At 36.8% G+C, this 27332-nt stretch overlaps 1 protein-coding gene across 1 annotated transcript; it reads left to right on the top strand.

Moving 5' to 3' along the window:
• The first annotated feature begins 1599 nt into the window (after positions 1-1599).
• Positions 1600-27130, top strand: LOC121413849 (lanosterol 14-alpha demethylase-like). The gene is made up of 12 exons (XM_041606820.1): positions 1600-1787; positions 1907-2077; positions 4054-4158; positions 4943-5119; positions 5930-6056; positions 6414-6470; positions 7504-7667; positions 13141-13341; positions 15309-15374; positions 18685-18780; positions 19934-20046; positions 21500-27130. Exons 2-12 carry the CDS (start codon positions 1937-1939, stop codon positions 21741-21743), a joined length of 1491 nt encoding a protein of 496 aa, XP_041462754.1. The 5' UTR covers positions 1600-1787; positions 1907-1936; the 3' UTR covers positions 21744-27130.
• Positions 27131-27332: the final 202 nt, after the last annotated feature.

Below are 27332 nucleotides of genomic sequence, written 5' to 3'. Positions count from 1 at the left end.
AAAAATACATTGGATAAATTAGGCTTATCTTACCTTTGGTTTGATAATCAGCCAATAAATCCACGGTGGTTCAAAGCAACAATTAAAACACGATTGGACGATATATACTCTCAAAATTGGCATGCTGAAATGTTTTCTAATTCACTGTGCTTAAACTATCGCATTTTCAAAGAAAATTGCAGTTGTGAATTATCTCTTCTAAAATTGCCTTTCAAATACAGAATTACTTTAACAAGATTCCGGTGTGGAAACCACCGTCTGCCAATAACATCTGGTAGATTTGCAAATATCGAGCGATCACAGAGAATATGCACTATATGTAATACATCAAAGCTGGGTGATGAATTTCATTATTTGTTCGAGTGCCCTGCATTTCTTACAGCAAGAAAGAAATATATTGATGGTTCCTATACAAGCCGTCCAAATGCATTGAAAATGTTTAAGCTTTTCAATTCTTCCAAAATGTCAACATTAATAAATTTATCAAAATTTTGTAGCATTATAATGGATAAGTTTAATAAATAAACAAATAAAATATTTATGTTAACATTTTCTATTTGAAAACACGCTCATGTATATATGTAAATAAACAATAATTAGGTAAAGGATAAATTAAATTTTAATTCTCTCTAATTTCTTAAAATAAATTTTTATCAATTTTTATGCCAAAGTCCAATATAATTATATATATAACCACGTTAAATACACATATCGGTGCCTTTGCATTGCAGTTCCAACTTTTTCAATTCTATAACACGCATTCATTCGTATTTATTTATTATCATTGTTAGTACTGTTTCTTTTAACAATTATTGTTATTACAATCATTTGTCTTTTTGTTCTTTTCTTTTTTCTCTCTCTCTTCCCCTTTTGTTTTTCCTTCTTTTCCTATTTTGTCTCTCCTCCTTCTCTCACCAATTGATTTAGAGACACATCATTCCTTTTACTTTTACGTCTCTAAAATAATTTCATGTAGTATTTATTCAATTACTCTGTAACATGTGATTGTATATATTTGTAAATACTTTGTAAATATAATTGAAATGATTTTGAATATGTTATGTTCTGTATGATAATATCCCCAATACCCGAATTAGGGTGACATGGGTAAATAAATCATTGTCATTGTCATTGTCATTGTCATTGTCATTGTCATTGTCATTGTCATTGTCACCTTATTCAATGAAATCGCATTGTGACGTCACCTTCTAAAGCCGTGCAATGGTACATTTTGGACGGTACATTTTGGATGGTACGTCTTGTGTGCAACGGTACGAATGTGTGACATTCAGCCTCCCATTTGATCGCGTATAACAAGCTAAGTAGGCGTTGTACAATACCACTGATCAGTGTACAGTACATCTTCAATTTGCGTCGTCTAATTCCAGACCATAATGTTCAAATTGTTCGTACATTACACATATTTTTGTTTCTTATGATAAATAATCTCAAATAATTAATTACTAAATGGACTTTACTGGAAAATCTTCAAAACACTAACCTAATGAAATTTCTCAAATTTACAATGCAAACACATTTACTATCCAAGAATCCCCCATCTCTGAAAATGAACGAGTCCAAGTACCATCCGAGGGTCTTTCGGTCAAAGGTAACGTATCGCACTATCTCTGCGTGAGCATGCCATGAACAAAAAGGCGTCTGCTAGAACTGTAAGCGCTCTACCGAGTCGAGGTTTTTTAGTAGCCCGCTACTCTCCCGTACGTTGCCGACGACACTCCGGTGATATTTTGCCCAAGGCCCGATGTCCTGACTTTGTCTTTCTGAAGGTAACATTCATCTGTCCTAATTTATATCTTTCTTTGTATATTGACATTATAATTTCGACGAAAGAAAGTATCTTTGATAGTCTATGACAATTTGTTGACTTAAATCTTTCTTTTCTCAGGTCATATTAAGTGTCATTTGAGCTGCAAACATGGCGAATTTCGTGAATATTTTCGAGTCTGTGGGCGGTGTATTTGGAGAGATGACATTGGCGACAATGATTCTTGTTTCAACGATCTTTGTCCTTGGAATTGCATGGGCTTTTAAGAGTCTTCTTGGACCACAAAACAAGGTAATTTTGCAGCTCATTCATGAGAATCGGCAGCTTGAGAATCATTGGTTTAAAAAATGATTCAAAAGAGGAGGATTATGAAATTTGGAAAATTTTGTCTTGCTGGTTTAACGAATAAATTAAAGATGCCAGTGTTGTGCCTGCAAGTTGTAGGATGGGGGGGGGGGGGTCGGGAATCCGGACCTTTTATGTTTTTGAAGCCTTCTTGTTTGTCTCTGGATTACAAAAAAATACGAATTCAATATTAATCATCTTCAATTTTGTTCTCTGTATATTTCCTGACATTTTGTAATAGAAATTGATAAACTTCCCGTGTATTTTTTCCAAGTGACTTTCTAAAATTGATAGTCCGGACACACAACAACAACTGGGTATAACAATTTTAAAGTGAGTTCATATAGAATCCAGTTAAATGACCATCAAAGTGTCTGAATGTATAAGTAGTATCAATTTGCCAAGGCAAAGGATTTTGGAACCATAGATTGGGCCATGCGTCTTGAACTCGCCCCATGAAAAAGGTGATTTTGTTACCATATGACGAAACACTTCCATTTGAGAACACTATACCCCAGTTCCCCTTCTCAACAATTCTCTTCTCCAAGCACGACAAACCGTAACTGCCTCAAGCAAGCAATTTAAGTATCAAAACACCTGTTTCTTGACGTTGGTCCGAAGATAACACAACATACAGTCACAACAGGGGGCCACACACGATGGGATGCATGCGCAGCGCTCAGTGCGGTCCCTGTAAGCATGCCATCATTTTTATTTGCTTTCCTTATTTCGAGGTCGATTTTCTTCGTTTGGAATTGAAAATGGACTAACATTGGATCACTGAATACAATATGCCTTTGAAAACGTGATTAAATATGGAATACAATAATTTCATTCCGAAGGTCCTACTACAGGCAGAGAAGTCTTACGTAATAGCACAGCTGTTGTTTATCTTTTCGTCCTTTGCTCAACGCTCATATACTGGCCTGTGGGGGTGAAATTGAGACAGCGGGGATTACCCCTGGATTACTTGGCCAAGTGCGGTTGACAAGGGCTTGGAAATGATTTTTAAGAGATCCAAATGGAAAATGGGGTACAACACCGCAGTTTGCAATCTGAACTGTGGTCTTTGTCCAAAGGGGGTTTTGACGTAATGACGCTTTTTCAATTTCATTTGGTTTAACAAAACATCTCAGTTTAACAGAGATTGGGTAATTGATGTCATTCTAATAGATCATGTCTGTAAAAATGAATGCAACAGCACGTGAATTAGTGACAAGGCGATTTATAGAATGAAAAATTGCGAAAGGGGCGGAGGGAGTGGTACACATGATGATTAAGTTTATTTTGGAGAGATACGTTTCTTATATTAATGACTAATGTAATGTGAATAACTTAGGTCAGAGATGCCGAGTTCAAAGACCAGCTATGCGTGAGATTTTCTGTGAATCTGAGGGAGATCACAGACATTGTGTACAATGTATATGGGGATAGGCTGTGATAGTTGCGTGAGACAGAAATTTGAGGGGATGAACAAGAGTCCAAAATGCTTGAGTCTCAAGCATAATGCGTGAGACTTGGTAGCTCTGTTAGGTTGGGTATGCAAAGGTTTTATTTTTTTTATTGTCATTTTATACTAGTTTAATGTGACTAGTATAATAAATCTTTACTCTTTACAAGTCATTGTGATTAATTAATTGTCATTTACAACAAATCAATTAAGAAACTCTTATTATACACACACACAAAACTTACACAGGAACACATTATGATTATGATTTTTTCAGCTGAATAGAGACTTACATGTATTGTCATGAAATTGGTGTCAGTGAATGTATCTGCTGCATTAGGGTTAATATAGTTTGAGCTTATATTCTGACACTGCTCTTTATATAGCGAAAAAAATTCAATGTGGTTGTGGATCTTGTCTTTGGACTGGTATTAGATAAATAAATTCTGCCTTGTATTTTATTTTCTTGCAGGACATTAAACTCCCCCCTCGTCTGCCGGCCGGTATTCCATTCCTTGGCCAAGCAGTGGCTTTCAACCAGAGTCCTATTGACTTCTTGGAGAATGCCTATGAAAAGGTAAGGTGTGGTTGAAAATGGATGTCAATATGACCTCTAGCTGCCTCAACAGCACTTGATAATTTCCCATCTTCTATCCAATTATAATGTAAAGTAATTTTATAACATAGACATTGGTTAGACTTTCAAAACTTGAATTTGCTTTATTTATTCATATTTTAATTCGCACAACCCTTACATAAGTGACCAGCACCCCAAAACCAACAGTAAGTCACCCAGGGAGGTACTCTGTAAAATAATATACAAAATAGTAATTTGGTCTACAAAAAGTAAAAATTTGAAAATCAACTTATCTGAAAGTTTTTTGTTACACTGCCAAAATTTGAAGTTGTAAAGTTGAATAAATGACAACAGTTTCATAGACACCCTTTATGGTGAACGACTTGGAAGTTTCATTGAGATTGTACATCTCATTCTTGAGTGACCCGTCACTGTCACTGCCACCATTACCTTTGGCCAGTGATCTAGATATAACCCAGGTAGTATATTGTTTTATGTCCTGATGAAAGAAAAATATGATTTTAAGTAAAACTTGAAGAAAAAAATGACATTAGCCATTTTATGAATTGGAGTACATGGAAGAGAAGTCCATACCTTACATCACTATGACATCACATGTGCGACCAATTTGGAGTATGGGTATAGTGATTTACCACTTTCTTATTGATTGTCCGATATTGTAAAAACTTTCACCTGTCAACTTGCCTGATTTTTCTTTTTCCTCTGAAAACGGTTGGAATCCCCATTTAACAATAACATTAACCTTTATTGTTTCTCCTTACAGTATGGAGATGTATTCTCCTTCACGATGGTCGGCAAGACCTTCACCTACCTGATTGGATCGGAGGCCAGTGCTCTCCTCTTCAACAGCAAGAATGAGAACCTGAACGCGGAAGAAGTCTACAGCAATCTTACCGTCCCTGTCTTCGGGAAAGGCGTGGCGTATGATGTCCCCAATCCAGTATGTCCAGTCTTGTCGATTTCATTTGCCCGCACCCAGAAGTCCAGTTTCACTTAGGCCATGGTCTAATTCTTTGCTAATCTTGTGGGAAGGCAAAAATGTCAAAATTGTGTTTACATTGCATGTTTCATATGTTTATTGTGGTCTTTCCTAGTGGTGAAAACAACCATCTTGTTATTATCAGACAGTTAAAAAAGATTTGGGTGTCAAATGAGCTGAAATTGAACGTCTGCTGTTAGAGATTATGTAAAAATTGGCTATCCATATTCAAACCAGAAACTTAGACCAGAGTTTAAAGTAAACCTAAGTTCAAAATAGAGGCAATAGTGTTTAAAAATATGCCATTACTTTATTAACAATTTTTCCCAAGCCCCAAGATGACACAAAGACAAGTCACAGATGTTTTGTCTCAAATCTGAAACTGCTTTATGTTAGTACATGAAGATGTTCCTTCAAGAGGTTCCTGAGCCCTGTCTTACAAAGACTTACGATTGATTCAATTAATCGTAACTCTATGGAAATCCATCAGTGTCATAATTTTTTCTACAGGAAATTTGCCCAATGTCCTTTATAAACAAAGAAGCATGGTAAAGTTTCAAGAAAACAATAAATGCATGAGTATACATCAGTCAGAAAATATTTTGAACAAACATGAATTATAGATGTTGACGTTGCTGGCCATCCATAGTTGTGATTGATTGGATCAATCGTAACTCTTTGTAAGACAGGCCCCTGATCTCTTCTTTGTCCTGGAATTGTGAACATTCTCCAAGACTCTCATTGAATCATGTACTGGTTGATTGCTCGTAGGTGTTCTTGGAGCAGAAGAAGATGCTTAAGACTGGTCTCAACATCCAGCAGTTCAAGAGACATATACCACTGATAGAGGAGGAAACGAGGGAGTACTTCAACAGATGGGGGAACAGCGGTGAAAAGAGTAAGATAATATTATTATAAGTAGTGATATAATAAAAATCCGCTTTTATATAGCGCTTAATACATCGGAACGACTAAAATTATGAAAAATAGAACAGGTGAAGTGTTAGCATGTAGTTTCTTGTAACTTGTGTGTTTTCATTGTAGTTGATTTCAGCAATATTGTAAAAGAAATAAATCACATTCATTTTAAATACTGTATTTTGAAATAAGGACAACTTTTGGTCAAGTATGCAAAGAGGAAACTAATTACATTTAATAGTAGACTATATAATGTAGATATAATAAATATATTTCACTGAAGTTATTCACAGAAAATTGTGCCTTAATTATTGTTCTGATCTTTCACTTTTTTCAGATCTCTTTGTTGCTTTATCTGAGCTGATCATTCTGACTGCTAGCAGATGTCTGCATGGTAAGAAGATATTCAAATAATATAATACACTCATCAAGGAATATCAATATTGCTTGTGAATTTGTATTGTACAGTAAGTATATTTTCTTGCAATCTGTGACCTGTGAGGACTTAAGGCTTTGAGTCCTGTCTGAGGGACCCCTGAGTGCAAGCTTAAAGTAATAAGTCATAATCAACATATCAATTTAAACAAAAGATTACGAGATAACTCTCTTTTGTTTACGATCTTCACTCTTTCTTGTATGTTATTTTACATTCATAATAAAGAAAGAACTTCAGATATTTCAAAAGACCCCTAATACTGTTGCCCGTTCACGGCATGCATTTAAGAAAATAACTCCATGATCTATTTGATGTGACATGAACTTGAACCTGCTGTCCTCGATGAGATCACACACCTTAAAGCAATGGATGCTTTGTGCACGTTTGAACTCTAAACCTATTCCAAACCTAAATGTTTGCTTATAAAGTAAATTTGATATCATATGATAATCAGGAATATTTTTTGTTTGCTCAAATCAATAGACTGGAGAAATCAAGGTTCATGTGTTTGTGATTATGAGAGAGAGCATGTGTATGGATGTGGGGGGGGGTTGATAAAACATTTACTTCCTTCTTGATGGTAATGTAAACTTCAGTAACCAACCACCCCCCCCCCCCCCTTCAACACACAAGTATATTCTTGTACCTTTTGAAATTGTAGACTTTTTTTGCAGGAGTTTGTACATTTTATTTATAAATCAATAACAAATGAAAAAAATTGATACAATAACAATGACGTAAATGAGTAGATTTTTGTGTGACAATTGAACAGATAAATATTATATAAGACTGAAAACAGCATACATAAAGCATGTAAAATAATAAGTTTGGTAAAAATGCAGGGGCCAGCTATAATGAGCGGGTAACTGCTTGAACAATAGTAGCCATGAGGGAGGGCGACTTATGAAATCACCCAGAATGACTTCACTAAAATAAGGTAAAATATTTTTAAAACTTTCTATAACTGTCTTGTTTAACCTTTGACCCTTAGGGAAGGAGATCCGGAGTGTATTGAATGAGGAGGTAGCTCAGCTGTATGCGGATCTTGATGGTGGGTTCACCCATCTTGCCTGGCTGGCTCCCAGCTGGATACCATTCCCAAGCTTTCTAAGGAGAGATAGAGCTCATAAGAAAATCAAACAAATATTCTACAAGGTAAGATGTTTCTACTGTATAAATTGTTTTATATCTTACATAAATCAAATCATGTATGCTGATTGGTTTAAATAGCATCATGTGACCAAACATTCTCACTATTTTGCAGTGATGTCGAAAATGAAACGCCCACCGAGAAAATGTGCTATTCCGTGACGTCAATGATGGAATAGTCGACTATTCCATCATTGATGTCACAGATCATGACGGCGCAAGCACTAATACGCGTTCCGCGCGCTGAGCGCATGGCTTCAGGATAAGTAGGTCAGTCAGTGCAGCAGGGTTATCTTGGTTCATATTAAAAAAGGTTGAACTCTAAGTACAAAATCTATGATTGCTCTAACTTATTAAAGTAGGATATAAAACAAATATACCAGGCCTTTATTTCAAAAGTATAGAGGGAATTATTCATCCTTGGTTACTGGCAAAATTACTATTTTTCCCTCGGGGGATTCACCCCTCTGGAAAAATAGTAATGCCAGTCCAACCTCGGATGAATAATTCCTGCTATACTTACTCCAAGCCTGGAATATTTGTATATTATTTTTAATTACTGTACAGTAGACCCAGAACAGATTTCTGGGCCCCGTCTTACAAACAGTTATGATTGATCCAATCAATCTCAACTGTATGGAAATCCATCCATACCATAATTTCTTTAATAGGAAATCTCTTTAGTAAACAAAAAGAATCACACTGAATCTTCAAGGCAACGATAAATTCATGAATGTACATAATATCTAAAAATATTTTGAACAAAGATGCATTTTGGATGTTGACGTTACTGGCCGTCCATAGTTGTGGTTGATCATATCAATCGGAACACTTTGTAAGGCAGGGACCTGTAGTCCCAAGATATTTGACCTCGTTCTGCTGCCTAGCACCCTGCTGAAAACTTAAAGACCCTGACCGGTGTAAAAACAATCATACATGTATATCAAAATAAAGGTAATGATTCATACAATACAAATATACCAAAAATATTACATATATCTCCTTCCAATAGTTAAAAATATTAAATAAAAATCAAAGAAACTGCTCCTCCAAATTACGCTTCGATTGAGCACCCCCACGTCGCCTGGAAATGATGACGTCACGTTGTGTCTGGAGGGTTGTGATTCCATAGGTTTGTGTACAAAAGCATTGGGTATTTTCTTCCATTTCCATGTTATGAATCCATTTTTTTTTTCGTTTTCAGATGAAAATGGAACTCAAAATTATTCACTGTTCAAATTGTTGTAAACCTACAACTATTCACTACCTTTTTTGTGATTTCTTTGTTTGGTTCTTATTGGGCCTAAATTGCTATGTCAGGAAAAGTTGTTATACATAATCAAAATGCAGATAGAATTGAAATCTACGCCAAATAAGCAGGATATAGAATATGGCAAAAAAATAGTTCAAACCTGTAGATTTCATAAATTCAACCTTGTGGGAAAAAATATATGTGATATCCCTCTGTGATAGAGGTGAAGAGAATTATCATTATCATTATCTGGAAAGCAAAAAAATCACCCAGTTTTTCTGTGTACAAACCTATGGAATCACGACGCTTCTTACACAACGTGACGTCACGGTCTCGAGGCAGGTGAAAAGCACAATAAAGCCTATTTTCTAAACGGGGTTTGAAGCCCGATAATTGGAATATTCTTAAGCAAAATACTCAGCTGGGAAGCGGTGAAAATGCATAAAGCATACCTTTCTGTATTTAGTAGCTTATAAGCTTTCGATTGGTATATAATTTGTCAGTTTCATTTTTGGGTCCGGTCTGGATCTTTAAGTGGATAGAGCTTTTTCATCAGTTGCTCCTTGTTTGTGGAATTCTCTACCAGTCCAACTCTGTGATTGTAACAACATTGAGACCTTCAAATCTGAACTGAGACCCATCTTTTCCAGCAACCGCTTGAAAAATGTGTGACGTATTGGGGAGCCGGTGCCATTGAATGTTTTATTACAAATAAATGGCGCTATACAAATGCTGTTCATCATCATCTTTATCATCATCATCATTCTCATCATCACCATCATAATCATCACCATCATCATCACCATCATCATAATCATCACCTTCATAATCATCATCACCATCATCATCTTCATCATCATCACCACCATCATCATCATCATCATCACCACCATCATCATCACCACCATCATCATCATCACCACCATCATCACCACCATCATCATCATCACCACCATCATCACCATCATCACCATCATCAACACCACCATCATCATCACCATCATCATCACTATCATCACCACCACCATCATCATTACCATCATCATCATCATTATCATCATTATCATCATCATTATCATTAACTAGGGCAGAGATGCTTTAATACACATGTAGCATTACCCTGGTAATCGTATTCTGGTTGGTGTATGCACAATCTCCTCTCCCTGGGGAGTAATCCGGCATCATACTGTTAAGACTCGCTAATTGCTTATCCAACAACGTTGATGTTCGCGTGCCATTGGATGCACCTGGGTGGGTGGAGAGTAGCCAAGTGTGAAATGACAGGATCCCAGAGGACGAAAGTGTCTTGGTGGAATTCAATCTCACGACCCTCTGATTACCATTTGAGAATCATAACCACAACACCACTTTTATGATATGTCATGTTTAGGTTTTATTTTTATAGGAGAGCATAATATTCATGATGCAATAAGAAGAATTTTATTGTTGAAATCTTGTTATTGTAGTTGTAATACAAAGAAAGATGTGTATATTGAAATCAGTCAAGAGGGACAAGAAAAGTGGTTTGGAGTTTGGAGTTGTGCTTTAATATAGACAGGTTTCTTTTAATTACTTAATCCAACCAAGAATCTCTGTTCAAGGAAACAATGTACATTAATGACTGATTTGGTAGGTTTTATCACTAAAAGTAGAACATTCTTTTCTAGCAAAACTGTATTTTCCACAGGACCAAAACTCTAATCTGAGCCGATTGAAATTACTCATCAAAAAATTTCTTCTGAATTCTTACTGATTCAATCAATTTTGTGAACTTCATACTTATCCACGGTAGTGTTGATTATTTTAAAGTCAATATGTAATTTTGTACATAGTGTATATACATTCATGTTACAGTTTTATTGTCTCACCTGCGAAGCAAAGTGAGACTATAGGCGCCGCTTTTCCGACGGCGGCGGCGGCGGCGTCAACATCAAATCTTAACCTGAGGTTAAGTTTTTGAAATGACATCATAACTTCTAAAGTATATGGACCTAGTTAATAAAACTTGGCCATAAGGTTAATCAAGTATTACTGAACATCCTATTAAAGTTTCATGTCACATGACCAAGGTCAAAGGTCATTTAGGGTCAATGAACTTAGACCATGTTGGAGGAATCAACATCGAAATCTTAACCTGAGGTTAAGTTTTTGAAATGTCATCATAACTTAGAAAATATGTGGACCTAGTTCATGAAACTTGGACATAAGGTTAATTAAGTATCACTGAACATCCTGTATGAGTTTCACGTCACATGACCAAGGTCAAAGGTCATTTAGGGTCAATGAACTTTGGCCGAATTGGGGATATCTGTTGAATTTCCATCATAACTTTGAAAGTTTATGGATCTGATTCATGAAACTTGGACATAATAGTAATCAAGCATCACTGAACATTTTGTGCAAGTTTCAGGTCTCATGATTAAGGTCAAAGGTCATTTAGGGTCAATGAACTTTGGCCGAATCAGGGTATCTGTTGAATTACCATCATAACTTTGAAAGTTTATTGGTCTAGTTCATTAAACTTGAACATTAGAGTAATCAAGTATCACTGAACATCCTGTGCGCGTTTCAGGTCACATGTCCAAGGTCAAAGGTCAATGAACTTTGGCCGAATTGGGTGTATCTGTTGAATTACCATCATAACTTTGAAAGTTTATGGATCTGATTCATGAAACTTGTACATAAGAGTAATCAAGTATCACTGAACATCCTGTTCCAGTTTCAGGTCACATGATCAAGGTCAAAGGTCATGTAAGGTCAATGAACTTTGGCCATGTTGGGTTTTTTTGTTGAATAACCGTCATATCTGTAAGTTTATTGGTCTAGTTCATAAAAAGTGGACATAAGAGTAACCATGTATCACTGAACATCTTGTGCGAGTTAGAGTAGTATTCAAGTCAGCACTGCTGCTATATTGAACCGCGTGATGCAGGTGAGACGGCCAGAGGCATTCCACTTGTTTCTATATAAATTTATAGAATGTTGCTGATTATTTTACTCTACTTATATCATATTACCCTTGTATAAAATTTTGATAGGGGGCCTACATCTTACAAGCTTGGCTTATCAGTAGGCCCCTCCACTTTTTTATCCCTATTTCATTGGTACGTTTCAATGTAGTGTTATGCTATGCAGTTGATGCATCTTTTCATTGTAAAAATTATTCATTATGAAGTGTACTTCATAATGAAGATTTGTGGAATATGAGTATATCAATAAATACAATAAATAAAATGTATATGTACAGAAATCAAACTTGAGATCCATAGTGTTAGACTTAATCACAAAACCACAATGCTGCTTAAAATATAATTAGGAGAGACTATCTTATGAAAATACTCTCACACAGAGGCGTCGATCCTGGGGGGGGCAGGGGGGGCGATCGCCCCACCAATGAAAATATTGGGGGGGCAAACATATCATTTTGTCCCCCCAATAATTCCGGATATGGCAAAAAAAAACAAGATTGTAATGTTCAGCAAGCGAGAATGAGATACACAACTCGTTCTTAATTTAAAATCGTGCTCAAAATGCCTGCTTTTCTGATTGGAATATAAAAAATTTCAGCTGTAGCAGAAATCCATACTTCTCATGATTAAATAGGAGAATGCAAATGTCCCGTTTTCACTTTAAAGCCTCAAAAGAACTGCTTCGATTTGCATTCATCTTTTCTTGGATATATATCTTGTTCTTTATAAAAAAAACGTCCATTAAACTGTCATTTTTTTCAGATCGAAAAATCAAAATTTTCAGCTCGCGCTTCGCGCTCGCATCTATTCTTCTTTTAGATACCAATCTTAATCATTGGTACCAAAAATGCTTAGAATATCAAGCTTTCAGGTCAGAATATAAAGAAATTTTAGCTCACTCTCGGCACTCGTACTATCTGTGTAATGAGATATGTATCCTCCTCATGAGTTACTACAAACAGTTCTAAACAGGCATGCTTTTCCTGCCAGTATACTAAAAAAAAATCAGCTCGCGCTTCGCGCTCGCATTAATTTGTTGATGAAATAAGTGTCTGTGTCTCATGAGTCATATATATATATATATATATATATATATGTGTGTGTGTGCGTGTGTATATGTGGGTGTCTTGTACGATCCAGCGCCTTTGGAACGTTAATGATTTTGCCCCCCCAATCTGAAAAATGGATCGACGCCCCTGCTCACACGTATGTAATCTCAACTCAATATTTGAATTGTGTTGTATTTACCCTGGTACAGGCCATTGCCAAACGACGTGAGACCGGAGTTGAAGACGACATGCTCCAAACGCTGATTGAGTCTCGTTACAAATCAGGGCGCCCCCTATCTGATGACGAGATTGCAGGGATGTGTATAGGTTTGCTCCTAGCTGGTCAGCATACTTCATCTACAACCAGTGCTTGGTTAGGATTCTTTGTTGCTAGGGATAAAGAACTTCAGGTATACTTCATTCTTTATTTCAACATGATTTTTGATAGTTGAGTACCACATGCCATGGCCCCTATTCAAACCAGAGCTTGCATCTGTCTTATTCCAAATTTGTAAAGAATTGAATTATGATTCATTGCTGCTACAGGTTAACAACTCATTTCATTTTTGTCTCACCTGCGAAGCAAAGTGAGACTATAGGCGCCGCTTTTCCGACGGCGGCGGCGTCAACATCAAATCTTAACCTGAGGTTAAGTTTTTGAAATGACGTCATAACTTAGAAAGTATATGGACCTAGTTAATAGAACTTGGCCATAAGGTTAATCAAGTATTACTGAACATCCTATTAGAGTTTCATGTCACATGACCAAGGTCAAAGGTCATTTAGGGTCAATGAACTTAGACCATGTTGGAGGAATCAACATCGAAATCTTAACCTGAGGTTAAGTTTTTGAAATGTCATCATAACTTAGAAAATATATGGACCTAGTTCATGAAACTTGGACATAAGGTTAATCAAGTATCACTGAACATCCTGCATGAGTTTCATGTCACATGACCAAGGTCAAAGGTCATTTAGGGTCAATGATTACATTAGAGTAATCAAGTATCACTGAACATCCTGTGCGCGTTTCAGGTCACATGACCAAGGTCAAAGGTCAATGAACTTTGGCCGAATTGGGTGTATCTGTTGAATTACCATCATAACTTTGAAAGTTTATGGATCTGATTCATGAAACTTGTACATAAGAGTAATCAAGTATCACTGAACATCCTGTTCAAGTTTCAGGTCACATGATCAAGGTCAGAGGTCATGTAAGGTCAATGAACTTTGGCCATGTTGGGGTTTTTTGTTGAATAACCATCATATCTCTGTAAGTTTATTGGTCTAGTTCATAAAAAGTGGACATAAGAGTAACCATGTATCACTGAACATCTTGTGCGAGTTAGAGTAGTATTCAAAGTCAGCACTGCTGCTATATTAAACCGCGTGATGCAGGTGAGACGGCCAGAGGCATTCCACTTGTTGTCTCAATTATATCTCAGTCAGGGCCCCTCTTACCAAAAGTTGTAATAGGAAATTCAGATCAGTCTTGACTTGACTTTATATTGTATCAAATCAAAATCATATTAAGATTGATATAAATTTCCTGTCTATTTTGAACAAAATCTGAGATTATCTCAGTTTGGTTTTATTTGAATCTATAAATGGCAAATCTTTGTAAGACACTTCAAGAAAGTTTAAATGTATTCTCACTCTGATTTCCAAAAAACAATTTTTTTCCTGTTTCCTACACTGAGATACTTAAAAGTTGGTTTTGAAGTAGCAGTCCTAACACTCTGGAATTCACTCCCTTTGCACAGTAGCGTACTCATGGGGGGGGGGCTGACAGGTATTCAATCTTTCCCCCTTTTTTGGTACGTAACAAGCTCCAATTTTGTGCTGACCTTTTTTTTTTGCTTGTCACCTTTTCATTCAGCTTGAACCCCCCCCCCCCTTTAAAAAATCCTGTGTATGCTACTGCACCTGCACATTCGCTAAGCTTCCTCACAACTTAATCGTTTCATGCCTAAATCCTAGTATCATGTATATATTATGTTAAGATAATTCCATGTACAGCTAGTTTCTTGCAATTTTACAAATAATTCATAAATACTTATTTGTTATTGACAAATGTCTTACATGTACAGTATGCTAAGTCTGATTGAATTATACTTGGTTTAATTTTAATGTTGTATCAGTATGTCATTCTTAAATTACTTTGTTTTCTACTATATATATGTTAATATTTGTGTCTTACGCTGTAAAGCGCATAGAGAGAGCTTTCTATTATGCACAATAATAAATCAATCTTTATTATTGGTCAAAACCTTGCAAAGACCAAAAATGGGGAAAAGTTGTAATTCTTCTGAGAACTAGTATGTTGAACACTTTTTTGAACATTTTTTTTTATTTTTTTTTTATTTGATTGGTACAGGAACGATGTATAGCAGAGCAAACCAAAGTGTGTGGGGATATATCAGCACCGGTCACATATGAACAGGTACGTCACAGTCTTATTAATCCATTGTAATAAAACCATGCATCATGTTGAAATGTACCTTGAGGTTCTGTGTTGTAAATCAGAGGAGTATTTCGTCGCCTGAGAAGCATAGTGACATTAACTGATTGTACTGCGCAATAAAAAATTCGAGAAAATTGCTCTTTAAAGTTTTTTGGACAATGTTTTAAGATGGATTTTGCAAATTTGCGTGAATAGTTTCCTTAAAATTTTCACACAAAAAACTTGAAGATGTCTTTGGACCTATATCAAGGAATCACAAGAAAATGTGAGCATTTCCAGATAATACAGTCTGTTGAAAAGTTAGCACCTTATGCTTCTTGAATCTTTGTGGATTGGTGGGCGCACATGGGAGCGTTAATTACGTAGCACCCTTATGCTTCTTGAATCTCTCCCAGCCAGTAAAAATTAGATTAAGGGTTGCTCTCATAGCAAGGACTAAAACTCAAGATGCGCCACAGCATTTTACTTAAAGTATTGTACAACTTAAACACTTAATGTATTGTACAACCATTGGAAGAGCCGTGGTGTAGTGGTTCTGACTCTCGCCTTGTAAACAGAGGATTGTGTGTTCAAATCCCACCGCGGTTTAGCGTCCTTTGGCAAGGCGTTAATCCACACTTTGCCACTCTCGACCCAGGTGCTAATTGGGTACCCGGTAGGATGCGAAAGATATTGTATGTTTGATTTTGCCAGTGCCATAATGTGGCTGCGAGGAATGCAAGGAATGCTCCCCAGGGAGTGGAAATTGTGCACTTTTCATGCTTGATTGAAATGAATCCAATGACCGGGGTAATAATATGCTGTAACGCGCTTTGGGCCATTCTGGGAAAAGCGCTTTATAAAAATGGCTATTATTATTATTATTACAACTTCTTTAATTCATAAGACATGCCATAGCATGTTACTTAAAGTATTGTACAACTTAAACACTTAATGTATTGCACAACCGTTGTACAACTTCTTTAATTCATAAGACATGCCATAGCATGTCTGGAGTGTAATATTCGGCAGGTCAGCAAATATGTTATTCATGGCACTGTCAAAGGAAGATTAACTTGATATCTACTGTATGTGTGTATGGGGGGAGTGATATTCAAGCCATATGCTGAATGTTTAACAAGATCTGCAGATGCAAGGATCATATACAATAATGTTAAATGATGAAGAATTTATAAGTTGCATCAACAAGCACATTTTGTACTTGGTTCACTAGAAAACCTGTCCACCCTTGAATAAGAAGTACAAGTGAATAGTTACTCTTCACTGGCTTCTTTTTCATCTGAACATGTCAACTCTCTGTAGTATTTGTGATAAACTCTGGGGTTAACACCTGATTCACAGAGGGCTATAAGGTCACATATCTTGGCATGTGAAATGGGCAAGGGATCCATTGTACAACTCCTTCAAATCAAGATCCCCAGCCCTCTCCCTAGTTGTTTTCACCCGGATTGATCTGAAATCTTCATCCAACTCATGCTTGAATAGAATCGTATTTGGATGATCCTTTTGCATACTTCAAGACTTTGATTTTCAGCCAATTTACAAGCTCTCCATCAGTCGCCCGTTTTGTGTTTGAAAATATCTTTGATTCAAGTGATTTCAGATCAATGAATTTTGATGAATCCAGATGGATAACTTTATATGGCTCACTGGTCTTCTCTGCACATTCAATCACAGAATCCCACTTGTTTGGATGATAGATATTTCTTTTTTTCTGGGCCTTTTCAATAACTGAATGAATGGAATCACTCCATATGAGTGTGCCCACTCTCCAAGAACTTATGTTCTATAACATCTAGTGAAGAGGTTCTTACCAAGTAACACATTGCTGCTGCAACAAATTTATTGCTGTTCTGACCACCACAACAATCTGAAAATATACAGTCACATGCTTGATTTTCTTAGGAAATGACTGAAGCTGTAACATGAGGCATGTACCAATTTCACAAGACCCTCATTTGCCTTCAGTTTCTGGCCCATATAACAGAAACCTTCTTTGGTGCGTTGGTCATACATTGCAAAATTGTAAGAGGATAGCTTTCTCTTAGAGTAGAAAACACTTGCATTTCAGCAAGGGCAAGTCAGTGTTTGTTGCAGATCAAATGTGAAGGATTAAAAACTAGGATCAGTGTTGCATCACATTTTGTCTGTGTGTTTTTCTTTCCTTGCCCTCTCTTTCCCAGTGATATGTTTCTTCTGTTCTTCAGCAGCATTTGCTTTTTCAGTTGAATCCATCAAGTCAAATTGTGAGCATCTATTACATCTATCCTTTTTAGGAACCTGAAAGCCTAAATTGAAGTACTTCCTGAATACTTGTCTGTACACATATTCTGTAAATGGGACATTTTCTGAAATATATTGCTCTGTAAAGAGTCTGTACATTGTTGACATGTTAAGGTCTGGTGGAAGGAATTGCTTTTCTGTGTTTTTTTTGCAGTATTTGAGATTTCATTACTTGAAATGTAGGTATGTGCCTTTTGACCTTTTCTATGATCGAATCCTGTGTCTTGTTGCCAGGGGGGTGTTTCCCTCTCATGCCCTTGGCACCAAAGGGGCCACTCTTGTTGTTCACCGTATAATGCACAAACTTTCCAGTAATTCCTTAAGTAGTCAGAAGAAATCTCTCATGATTCACCAAAAAGAAGAAAATACCGAACTGTTAACGCTGTGATTTATTTTAAAAATTGGGACAAGTCTGAGAGGCATGCTGGCGTTAACCTAGAACTCACCGCACCGTACGAGTTAATGCACATATGCTTTTCAAGAACAGCGCCAAAATGAGTTAATGTCAATATGTTTCTGATGGATATCTCAATAAATTTTTGAATTTGCGATTTTTCGATTAGACCAAACGAAAGAAGTAAAAACTCTAAAAGATGATATGTAAAACAAAAAATTGACCCGGGGACGAAAATTTCGAGTTAACGTCACAATGCTTCTCAGACGACGATTTCATAGTCCGTGATTTTCACTGTCAACGGATATAAGCTACTGAAATCCTCGCTCCTGATTGGCTAAGAACAAATTAGTCACCAACTGTTTGCTTCATGAAGCTTGGTTTATGTTAACCATCAAAGTTTTGACAGTATGCAGAAGAATCCCTCTCCAGATAGGATATCCATATTTCTGTGTATAAATCTACTAACTTTGCTAATTGCAGACAACCTTTACTGGCAATTTATAATGGGGATTTTGAGGCAGATGATCACAAATTATGTATATTTTGTGAGACTTGCTTTGCAAGCAGTTGAGATTTAATCAGCGAACAATATTTTGCATTTCGTTTCAGCTGAAAGACATGCAGTTACTGGACAACTGTGTCAAGGAGACACTGAGACTGAGACCACCAATCATGACCATGATGAGGGTTGCTAAATCTTCCTTGGTAAGTGTATCAATCCAGTGCATTTCTGACTCCGCTTTACTATCTGATAATAGCATAACGTTTATTTAAATGCATTTGTAAACATTTCATATTGACTGGATATTATAATTGCACATGGAAACAAACACTCTTTATTATTGAGTTCTTTGTTTTAATAAGTAATGCATCTAAATGTTTATTGCTATTTTATACCGATTTTATTTTTGTATATTTGTGAACCCGAACTAGTGAGGAGAGCTTCATAAACTAGTTTTTTGCCATCCTCAGGCACTAGTTGGTGGTAATTTCTTTTTCTTATACATATTCTTGTTGTCTTTTGCCTGGAAATAAAATAAATGAATAAATCTGGGGTTTTTTTTCAGGGTTTGGGGGAGTGCAGGAGGCAAATGGCACCGTTTTCTTGGGGCAGAATTAAGATGAAAAAGATAGAAGGAGAAACATTGATTTTTACTCTGATGGTCAACCAAAATAGGCCAGTGTGATCAAGCATCGTTTCTGAAAAGGGGTACTGTTTTGGTGCTTGCCCTTGACATTATTTCCAACTAGGTATTAAAGACACTTGATCAATCTCCATAGCCAAAGGCCATTCCATTTTATGAAGCAGTCTAGTGGTGTCCATGAGTGTCTGTGGTCTTAGTTTTATAAATATTAATACTTCTGGAAGGGTTTCACACATCAAGGAATTTCTTTAATTCCCCCCTCCCCCTGAAGCAAGACAGAGAGAGAGAGGGGGGGGGGGGTTATGGTATTGTCTATAACTTCTGAAAAGTCATGATTCTAGAAATGTGCGATCAACGGCCGAGATCATTAGTCTTCTTAGGCATCAAAATAGCCCAGTCTATTTAGGGTTAAAAATCATATTTTGTCAAGGAAAGTCTTGTTTTGGTTGGTAATGCATGCAAGGTATTTAGATTGGTGTTCCTTTTCCCATTGCACAGAGTTATGTCTATGATGGTAACTTAATACTTCTATACTAGTAGCAGGGACATGAAAGTGTATGAAGCCTGGAATTTGTTGGGTTTTTTTTTTTTTTTGGGGGGGGGGGAGATCCGGCATGGGAACATGTTGGGTCTCTGGATTACTGGCAATATTCATAAAGTTTCAGTGGAAAAAATGAGGTTCAGTCGATTATTTAACTATTATTCACTTGTAGACCTACAAGGGCATGACCATTCCTGCTGGCCATCAGGTGTGTGTGTCACCAACGGTCAATCAAAGATTGAAGGACAACTGGATGCCAGGACCTAAGGATTTCAACCCAGACAGGTGAGCATTTGATGATGATGATGATAACCGGTGGTGTTGGTGATGATGAATATGATGGTGGTGGGGATGATGAAGGTGATGGTAGTGGTTGGTACTGGTGGTAATGACCATTCCTACAGACCATCAGGTGTGTGTGTCACCAACGGTCAATCAAAGATTGAAGGATAACTGGATGCCAGGACCGACGGATTTCAACAGAGACAGGTGAGGATTTGATGATGATACCTGGTGGTGGTGGTTGGCGGTGTTGATGATGGTGGTGGTTGGTGGTGGTGGTAATGATCATTCCTGCTGACCATCAGGTGTGTGTGTCACCAATGGTCAATCAAAGATTGAAGGACAATTGGATGCCAGGGGCCAAGGATTTCAAATCAGACAGGTGAGCATTTGATGATGATAGCCAGTGGTGGTGGGGGTGTTGATAATGGTGGTGGGGGTGTTGATAATGGTGGTGGGCAGTGTTGATGATGGTGGTGGTGGTGTTTGGTGCTGATGGTAATTACCATTCTTGCTTGTGATCTGGTGTGTGTCACCAACGGGAAATTAGAAATTGAAGGACAACTGGATTCTAGGACCTAAGGATGTCAACCCAGACTGATGGAAATATGATGATGATAGCCGGTGGTGGTGATGATGGTGAATACTATGATGGTAGTAAGGATGAAGGTGTATTGTATGTTGCAGGCATGTGTTTCATTAACAGTCATTTAGAGATTAAAAGACAATTTGGATGCCTGGATCTATTTGGATTTTAACCCACACGGGTACAGATACAGAAGTGGTGATAGAGGTGTGTGTTTTAACGGTTGATCAGAGATTGAAGGACCATTGGATACCTTGCCATAAGGATTTTAACCTAGATAATGGTGATGATGTTGGTAGTGATAAAGATATGGGCTTCATCTCTGGTCAATGAGAGATTGAAAGACAGCTGGATGCCAGGATATAAGAATTCAAAACAGACGGATGAAAAGATGATGATGATGATGATGACGAATGATGATGAATGATGGTGATGATGATGATGACGGTGATGATGGTGATGAATTTGATGATGGGAATCGTGATTGTGATAGTGAATATGCCAATGATGCTCGTGATGGTGTGCTTATGATATTGCAATCGTGTCAGTGCTGCCCAGCAATGCTCTTGATAACAACCGAGTACAACAGCAAGTATGCCCTTAGGAACGGTGACATAACATTTGCTTCTGCGACAAATGCTCCAGTCTGAATATCTCAGAAGGCATAGGGTTAGAGTCAGGATTGTATTTTAGCTTTTGGTTCAGAATAAGGTAAAGATAAGGATAAGGGTTCATTTTTTGGAGGATAGGTTCTATGTTTGGCTTAACATGCACATTTTCCACCAGCGCAATTGTACCGGAGCAAATGTCATGGAACCTTAGGAACTTGTAACAGCTGGTTGCATCACCTTATTGTCAATCACATTACAGGTTCCTTGACGAGAGCAAATCCAACAGCGAGAAGTTCTCCTACGTACCCTTCGGGGCTGGCCGTCATCGATGCATCGGAGAGAACTTTGCCTACGTTCAAATCAAGACCATCTGGTCCGTCATGCTGAGGATATTCGAGTTCGACCTGGTCGATGGCTACTTCCCCGACATCAACTACCAAACCATGATCCACACCCCTCTTAATCCCATAATCCGGTATAAACGCAGGGAGGAACTATCGTGAGCAAGGGGTGGATTCGGAAGCCCGTTATTGTGTCTAGCTCGTGCATCAGTATTGTTCTTGAGTCTGTTGTAGGGTGTGTTTTGAATTGTGAATGGATGGTCTGTGATAGCATAGCTACTAATTCCTGAAAGAAATAGCAAGAATGGATGCTCTTCAACACTGTTATGTCTTTTTCGCAATTTTAACAATGGAGGACATGTTACCACCTGTATTGTATTAAGAAATGCCTATTCAAACAAACGGTATTTCCATGGATGTTAAATTATTCATTGATGGACATTTTATAAATTCTTATTTATGCCACCACCCTCAAGGTTTCCTGAGTATCTAAATCAATCAGTTCATTCCCACAAGTTGATTTTCTAGTAAATCCATTAACTACTGAATTCTGAAATTCACATAGACTTTGTAAATGGACCATTCTGATTAAGTAAGCATTTGGTTAATAATGAAACAGAGAGCTTGATGTTGTGTAGTGTGTGATATACTACCTCAATGATGACGGCCCTCCCTCCTTTGCTTATATAGGAAATATATAGGAAAATGATATTTATGTTCCCAGCAGTTACACACATATTAATATGTGGTGTATGGTTATTGTATTTGACACTTCACTTTAAAAGTATTATGCTAATAGTTTCTGGGGTTTTTTTTGCAAATTTTTTAAGCAAATGTGGTATAAAGATATATATGCACATATTATTAACATTGAAGTGAAGTTTAACCATCCATTTGCCCATGAATATGATTTACATGTTACAAATCCTTGGCAGCTGCTGTAATGAAAACTTGCACTTAAGGAAAGTCCTACCACAATAGTATATATTGGTGTTTTCTGTCTTTAAAGTGCACAAATTATAATTATCCCCCTCTCCCCTCCCCCCCCATAAAGGTGAAGTTATGGATGGGCGTTCCTTGAATCATGAAGTGAATGTATGCTGCTTTTCAGGTGAAACCCCAAATCTAGGACAAGCACTGAAAATAAAAGTTGATATATCTACTATACCTTGGCAAGATTATTCTAAGGGGGGGGGGGGGGGTGATCTTCCGTTGTATTATTAATATGCAGGGTCATCAGGTATTTCAATCAATTGCAGGATTATTTGTTTTTTCTTTGAAATATTGGCATTTCATAGATTAAATCAACTTGAAAAATTATTATTTTCTGAAAGCTAGATGGTTTTTACTTATTCTTTGCAAAAGAGATAAAGTTGTGCTCAAAAGTTAGTAAACCCCACCACAAAATGCACTCTTTCATGCCGAATGAAGACAACAGCACTACAATGTTGGCAAGCCAGAGAAATGAAGTTATTGAATGCAATATATTCTATCAGCCGACTTCACAATTGTATCTAAAACAAGGCAAAATTAAGTGTCATTTTAATTTTCTGGTGGGGTAACTTTTGAGCACCACTGTGTATGGTGGTATGTTGCGTCATAGTGAGAACCTGACCAAACTATGTTTGGCATCCATGCACAAACAAAATACTACTTCATAAACATAATTTCCATTTTATGTGTATTTTTCCAGCACATTCATTTATTTCAGGAATGTTGTATTTTAACATTTCCACATTTGTTTACTTTTTTTCCCTGTAAACACATTTTGTTTTATATCTTTGAAGGCACCATATATAATTAGACGTTCGTATGAACGAGTGTCCATAAGTGAAAATAAAATGACATTAAACTACGAATGCCTTTAGACTAGCATAGCTACAACTTTACAAACATGTATTCAGGTGTGTGGGACTAAGTAATTACTATTTGATTCTGGATTTGTAATACTATAAAAAAAAATCCCTCCAAATTTGTAAAACGTTAACCGTACACCTCATCTTGCGTAGTAAAAGGAAAATATGAAGTTTATCATCTTATTGATACCAATAGGTGGATAGAGCTTCCACGCACATATTTTGAGACCACCGGAAACAAAGTTCTACACCTTTTTTTCGCCAGTGTGTGTGCATACGTGGAGTAATTTACACATTGGTGTGGCCCCATACACTGTTGAGTAATTTGCCGATTCTTCTATTGACAACTCGTCCACTCACCACATGGTCTACCTTCATCTAGTCTAATGTGATTCCGTCCATCAACATTCCATTAACCGTTTGGTCCAATTACCACTTTGTCTAATCCCATTTCGTCTCATAACCAGTCGTTCTAATATCCATTTCATTTTCATTAATTTTGCACAATTAACAGTTACTGTAGTCCAATTAGACCAAGTGGCATATGGACTAGACCAACTGGTTATTACAGGAATTTGCAATCAGACCATGTGCATAGTAGACCAAATGATAGTAGACGAGTTGACAATTGGACAAATTGGCATTAGACGAATTGGAAATAAACCACTGTTTACTGTATCATGGAGTAGTTTCCCTTGGTCTCAGAGGTCGTGTGTACAAGCTCCACCCAGCTTATGGATAATCATGATTGATCTAGATATCAGGGGGGCGTTTCACAAAGATTTAAGTATTACTCAAAGTCGCACTTAAATGTCTAATTGCGCGCGATATAAAAGGCATGACCGCATTGGTCAGATCATGCCAAGAGGGCGGGCACTACTGCGTATTGATCAATAAGATTGCTTGCTCGTTGCATATTATGTGCGCGTGGGCATTTAAGTGCGACTTTATTTAAATCTTTGTGAAAAACCCCCCAGATGTCAACTTGAAGGTATACACATGAATTATGTCTGGATCAGATTGATGGCAATTAGCGATCATTATACTGTCCAAATTAAAAATGCAATGTACATTCTACTCTACCAGTCAGTTGAACATGAACAAGAATGTCCATTGTCGTGATATTCCGTACGTTGTACACCTTCCCAATATGATTTCCATTCAAAAACAAAATAGTGCCTGAATATTACATGCTCTGATCAACAGTTGATCCATTATTTAAAAAAATAAAAAATTACCAAGACACTTTTAATCTGCTTTACACAGCTAGGAATAAATCGTCTTTCAAACCTTTAAAAAAAGCTGGAGACCATATGATAAAAGTGAATCGTCCCTTGAATTAATATACTCATATCTTTAAAATTATCATGTATCGTGGAATACTTTTTTAAAATACCATAAATATATCCAGTGAGTTGCAACTTATATTCCTTGATTGTCATTCAAATATACAAGAAAACTGAAATAAGAGACTTATTTTAAATATCATAAATTTCTTTTCTTAAAATGAGACTACACATTACAGTGGAATACAGAAGCTACTTTAAAAGGACTTGGAATTTTCTTCATAAATTAAACAACTTTTGGAATACTATGCTACTGATGCTTTCCTACAAAGCCAATATAATGTCAAAATTGCACTGATTATCTCCCATTTATATACATTGATATTAATATTATATAATCCTTTTCTTCAATATCCATTGAAGTCTTGATTAAACCAAGCTTTATCAATACTCCAGTTTACAATACAGCATGCAAATAGCCCATAAATTGTAAAGTACATATGGAGGTTGCTTAATATACAGGATATAATGGCTATATACAAGAAAAAAAGATGCAGTATATTCAGTGGAAAAAATGAGTGTACGATTCAACCAGAGTGAAACATATGTTCATACTATCATACATATTTTGAACATTTCATTTCTGAGAGCATACAGTACACGTACTTACAATAAGTGAGCCGAAGCTGGTGAATACAATTTCATTTACAAAGTCAGTGCAAGACATACTTTTGAAGGCAATACTTATAAACTGAGGTTATATTATACCATACAACAGAATTAGAAATACAATATAGGCCCTATATGTGAAGAATGAATTAACTTTGTTTTTAAAGCCTGTCCAGAGGTACAAAGCCCATAAAAGTCTGAGCAAATTGTTGCCCCCCCCCCAAAAAAAGGGGGGGGGGTTGAAGTTGTGATCTGTCTGCAATAACCTTACTTTGATTAATACAGTATCCCAAGAAAGATTTATGTCATTATGATATCTGAATTCAAGTCACACCTGCCCATTTCACTCAGGGGACACAAATGCTTTGTAATGATGCTGCAGTCACAATTTGCCTTTAGTGCCATAATGGTGCCAATTTGTTAATTTCTATGCAAATCAGGTGCCTGTTCCTGGTACAAAAATGATATTTTCAGCTGTTTTCATCTCAACAGTATGGCCAACATAGTGAAATGTGACTTCACCAGCATCATAAGCAATCTACCCAACTCAGAAATATATTTTTATTCGAAAAATAATCCCACAACTTTAATTTTCTACGAAGATGACTTTACAATATGCTGCTTTTTCGTCAGATTTCACTGATAATTTGCTTCTGGGATTATATCCTGACGAACAGTTTTAAGTTATCCTGAAAATGCTCTTTTCCCTCTAGACTATTGTACCTCTGTTTTCTTATGTACAAATTGAATAAGGAACAGACAATGACACTTTTTACCTACACAAAAATGAAGTGACAAAATTGTAAGGCCCGTAAGAAAATATATCACAACCCCATTTGGCAAACAATTAGCATATATATACAGACACAACATTTACAGATTAGTGACATCATCAATGATTTCATTCATCACTCCATACCTGTGCACATATATTATTTTGCAGGCACAAAACTGATATTGCAGTACGCCATTGTGACACCCTGACAGTCACAAAAGCACATAAAGGTTTTTAAAAAAAATGTAATGAGTGACACACACATAAACATGTACATAAAATGAAAAAAAAAATCTTGTAGTTTTATTGAGTTTTGTTACGAACTTGACACATGCCATGTGGGGTGTGAAGCACCTAGAAGTGTAGCAATTTCAATATGATTTCAGGGCATAAGGGCCGGTATCATAAAGCCTAGTGACTGATCACGGGACTGATTTTTACAATTGATTATACATAATAATCAATGCAATCAGTCATAGAGATCAGCCCTACGATCAATTACTAACCTTTGTGAAACTGGGCCCAAGATCTACTATTTAGCAAATATTGCATTGATGTCAGGATAACCTATCGAATCATGTCCATGAATAGATCTGTATCAATGCCCAATAAAACACATTTCACAATGCGTAAGGCCCCCATTTCCACAGAACGGAGACCATTGAAAGACCACTGAAAGACTTATAATCGGTGAGGTCTTACAGCGGTCTTCAAGGTTACTGAAATTTGTCATCTCTGTGGAATGGCTCCGAAAGACCCCTCAAAGAACTCTGAAAGACTGATCCTATATTTCTTGTCTTACTGGTCTTAAAGTAGTCCTATAGAGACCTTTCAATGGTCTTTCAGAGATCTTTCATGCAACAAGTGATCTTTCAGAATTCTTTCCATGGACTTTGCCTGGTCTTTGAATGATCTTTCAATGATCTCTCACGAGTCTTGCAGTGATCTCTGCAAAAATCTTGAGAGACTGCCGAAAAATCATTGAAAGACTATTAAGACCTTTGAAAGTTCATCGAAAGACTGCTTGAGAGACTGCTGAAAGACCATTTTCCTGTAAGACCGTTGTAAGACTGTTTTGAACTGTTTCAGAAAGTTTTGGAGCCCATGAAGACCACTGAAAGATTAGTTAGGACTCGTGTAAGACCTCAAAGACCATTGTAGGTTC

This window comes from Lytechinus variegatus, chromosome 4, assembly GCF_018143015.1.
Source record: "Lytechinus variegatus isolate NC3 chromosome 4, Lvar_3.0, whole genome shotgun sequence".
In the NCBI taxonomy this organism is placed as follows: Eukaryota; Metazoa; Echinodermata; class Echinoidea; order Temnopleuroida; family Toxopneustidae; genus Lytechinus; species Lytechinus variegatus.
Note: the sequence above shows the minus strand (reverse complement) of the source record. Positions and strands in the feature narration are given on the sequence as shown.

Excerpts from the sequence above, each read along its gene's own strand:
- LOC121413849 (XM_041606820.1), top strand. The coding sequence starts at position 1,937 with ATGGCGAATTTCGTGAATATTTTCGAGTCTGTGGGCGGTGTATTTGGA. Across the intron at positions 2,078-4,053 it reads TTCTTGGACCACAAAACAAG|GACATTAAACTCCCCCCTCG; the intron begins GTAATTTTGCAG and ends ATTTTCTTGCAG. Across the intron at positions 15,375-18,684 it reads CACCGGTCACATATGAACAG|CTGAAAGACATGCAGTTACT; the intron begins GTACGTCACAGT and ends ATTTCGTTTCAG.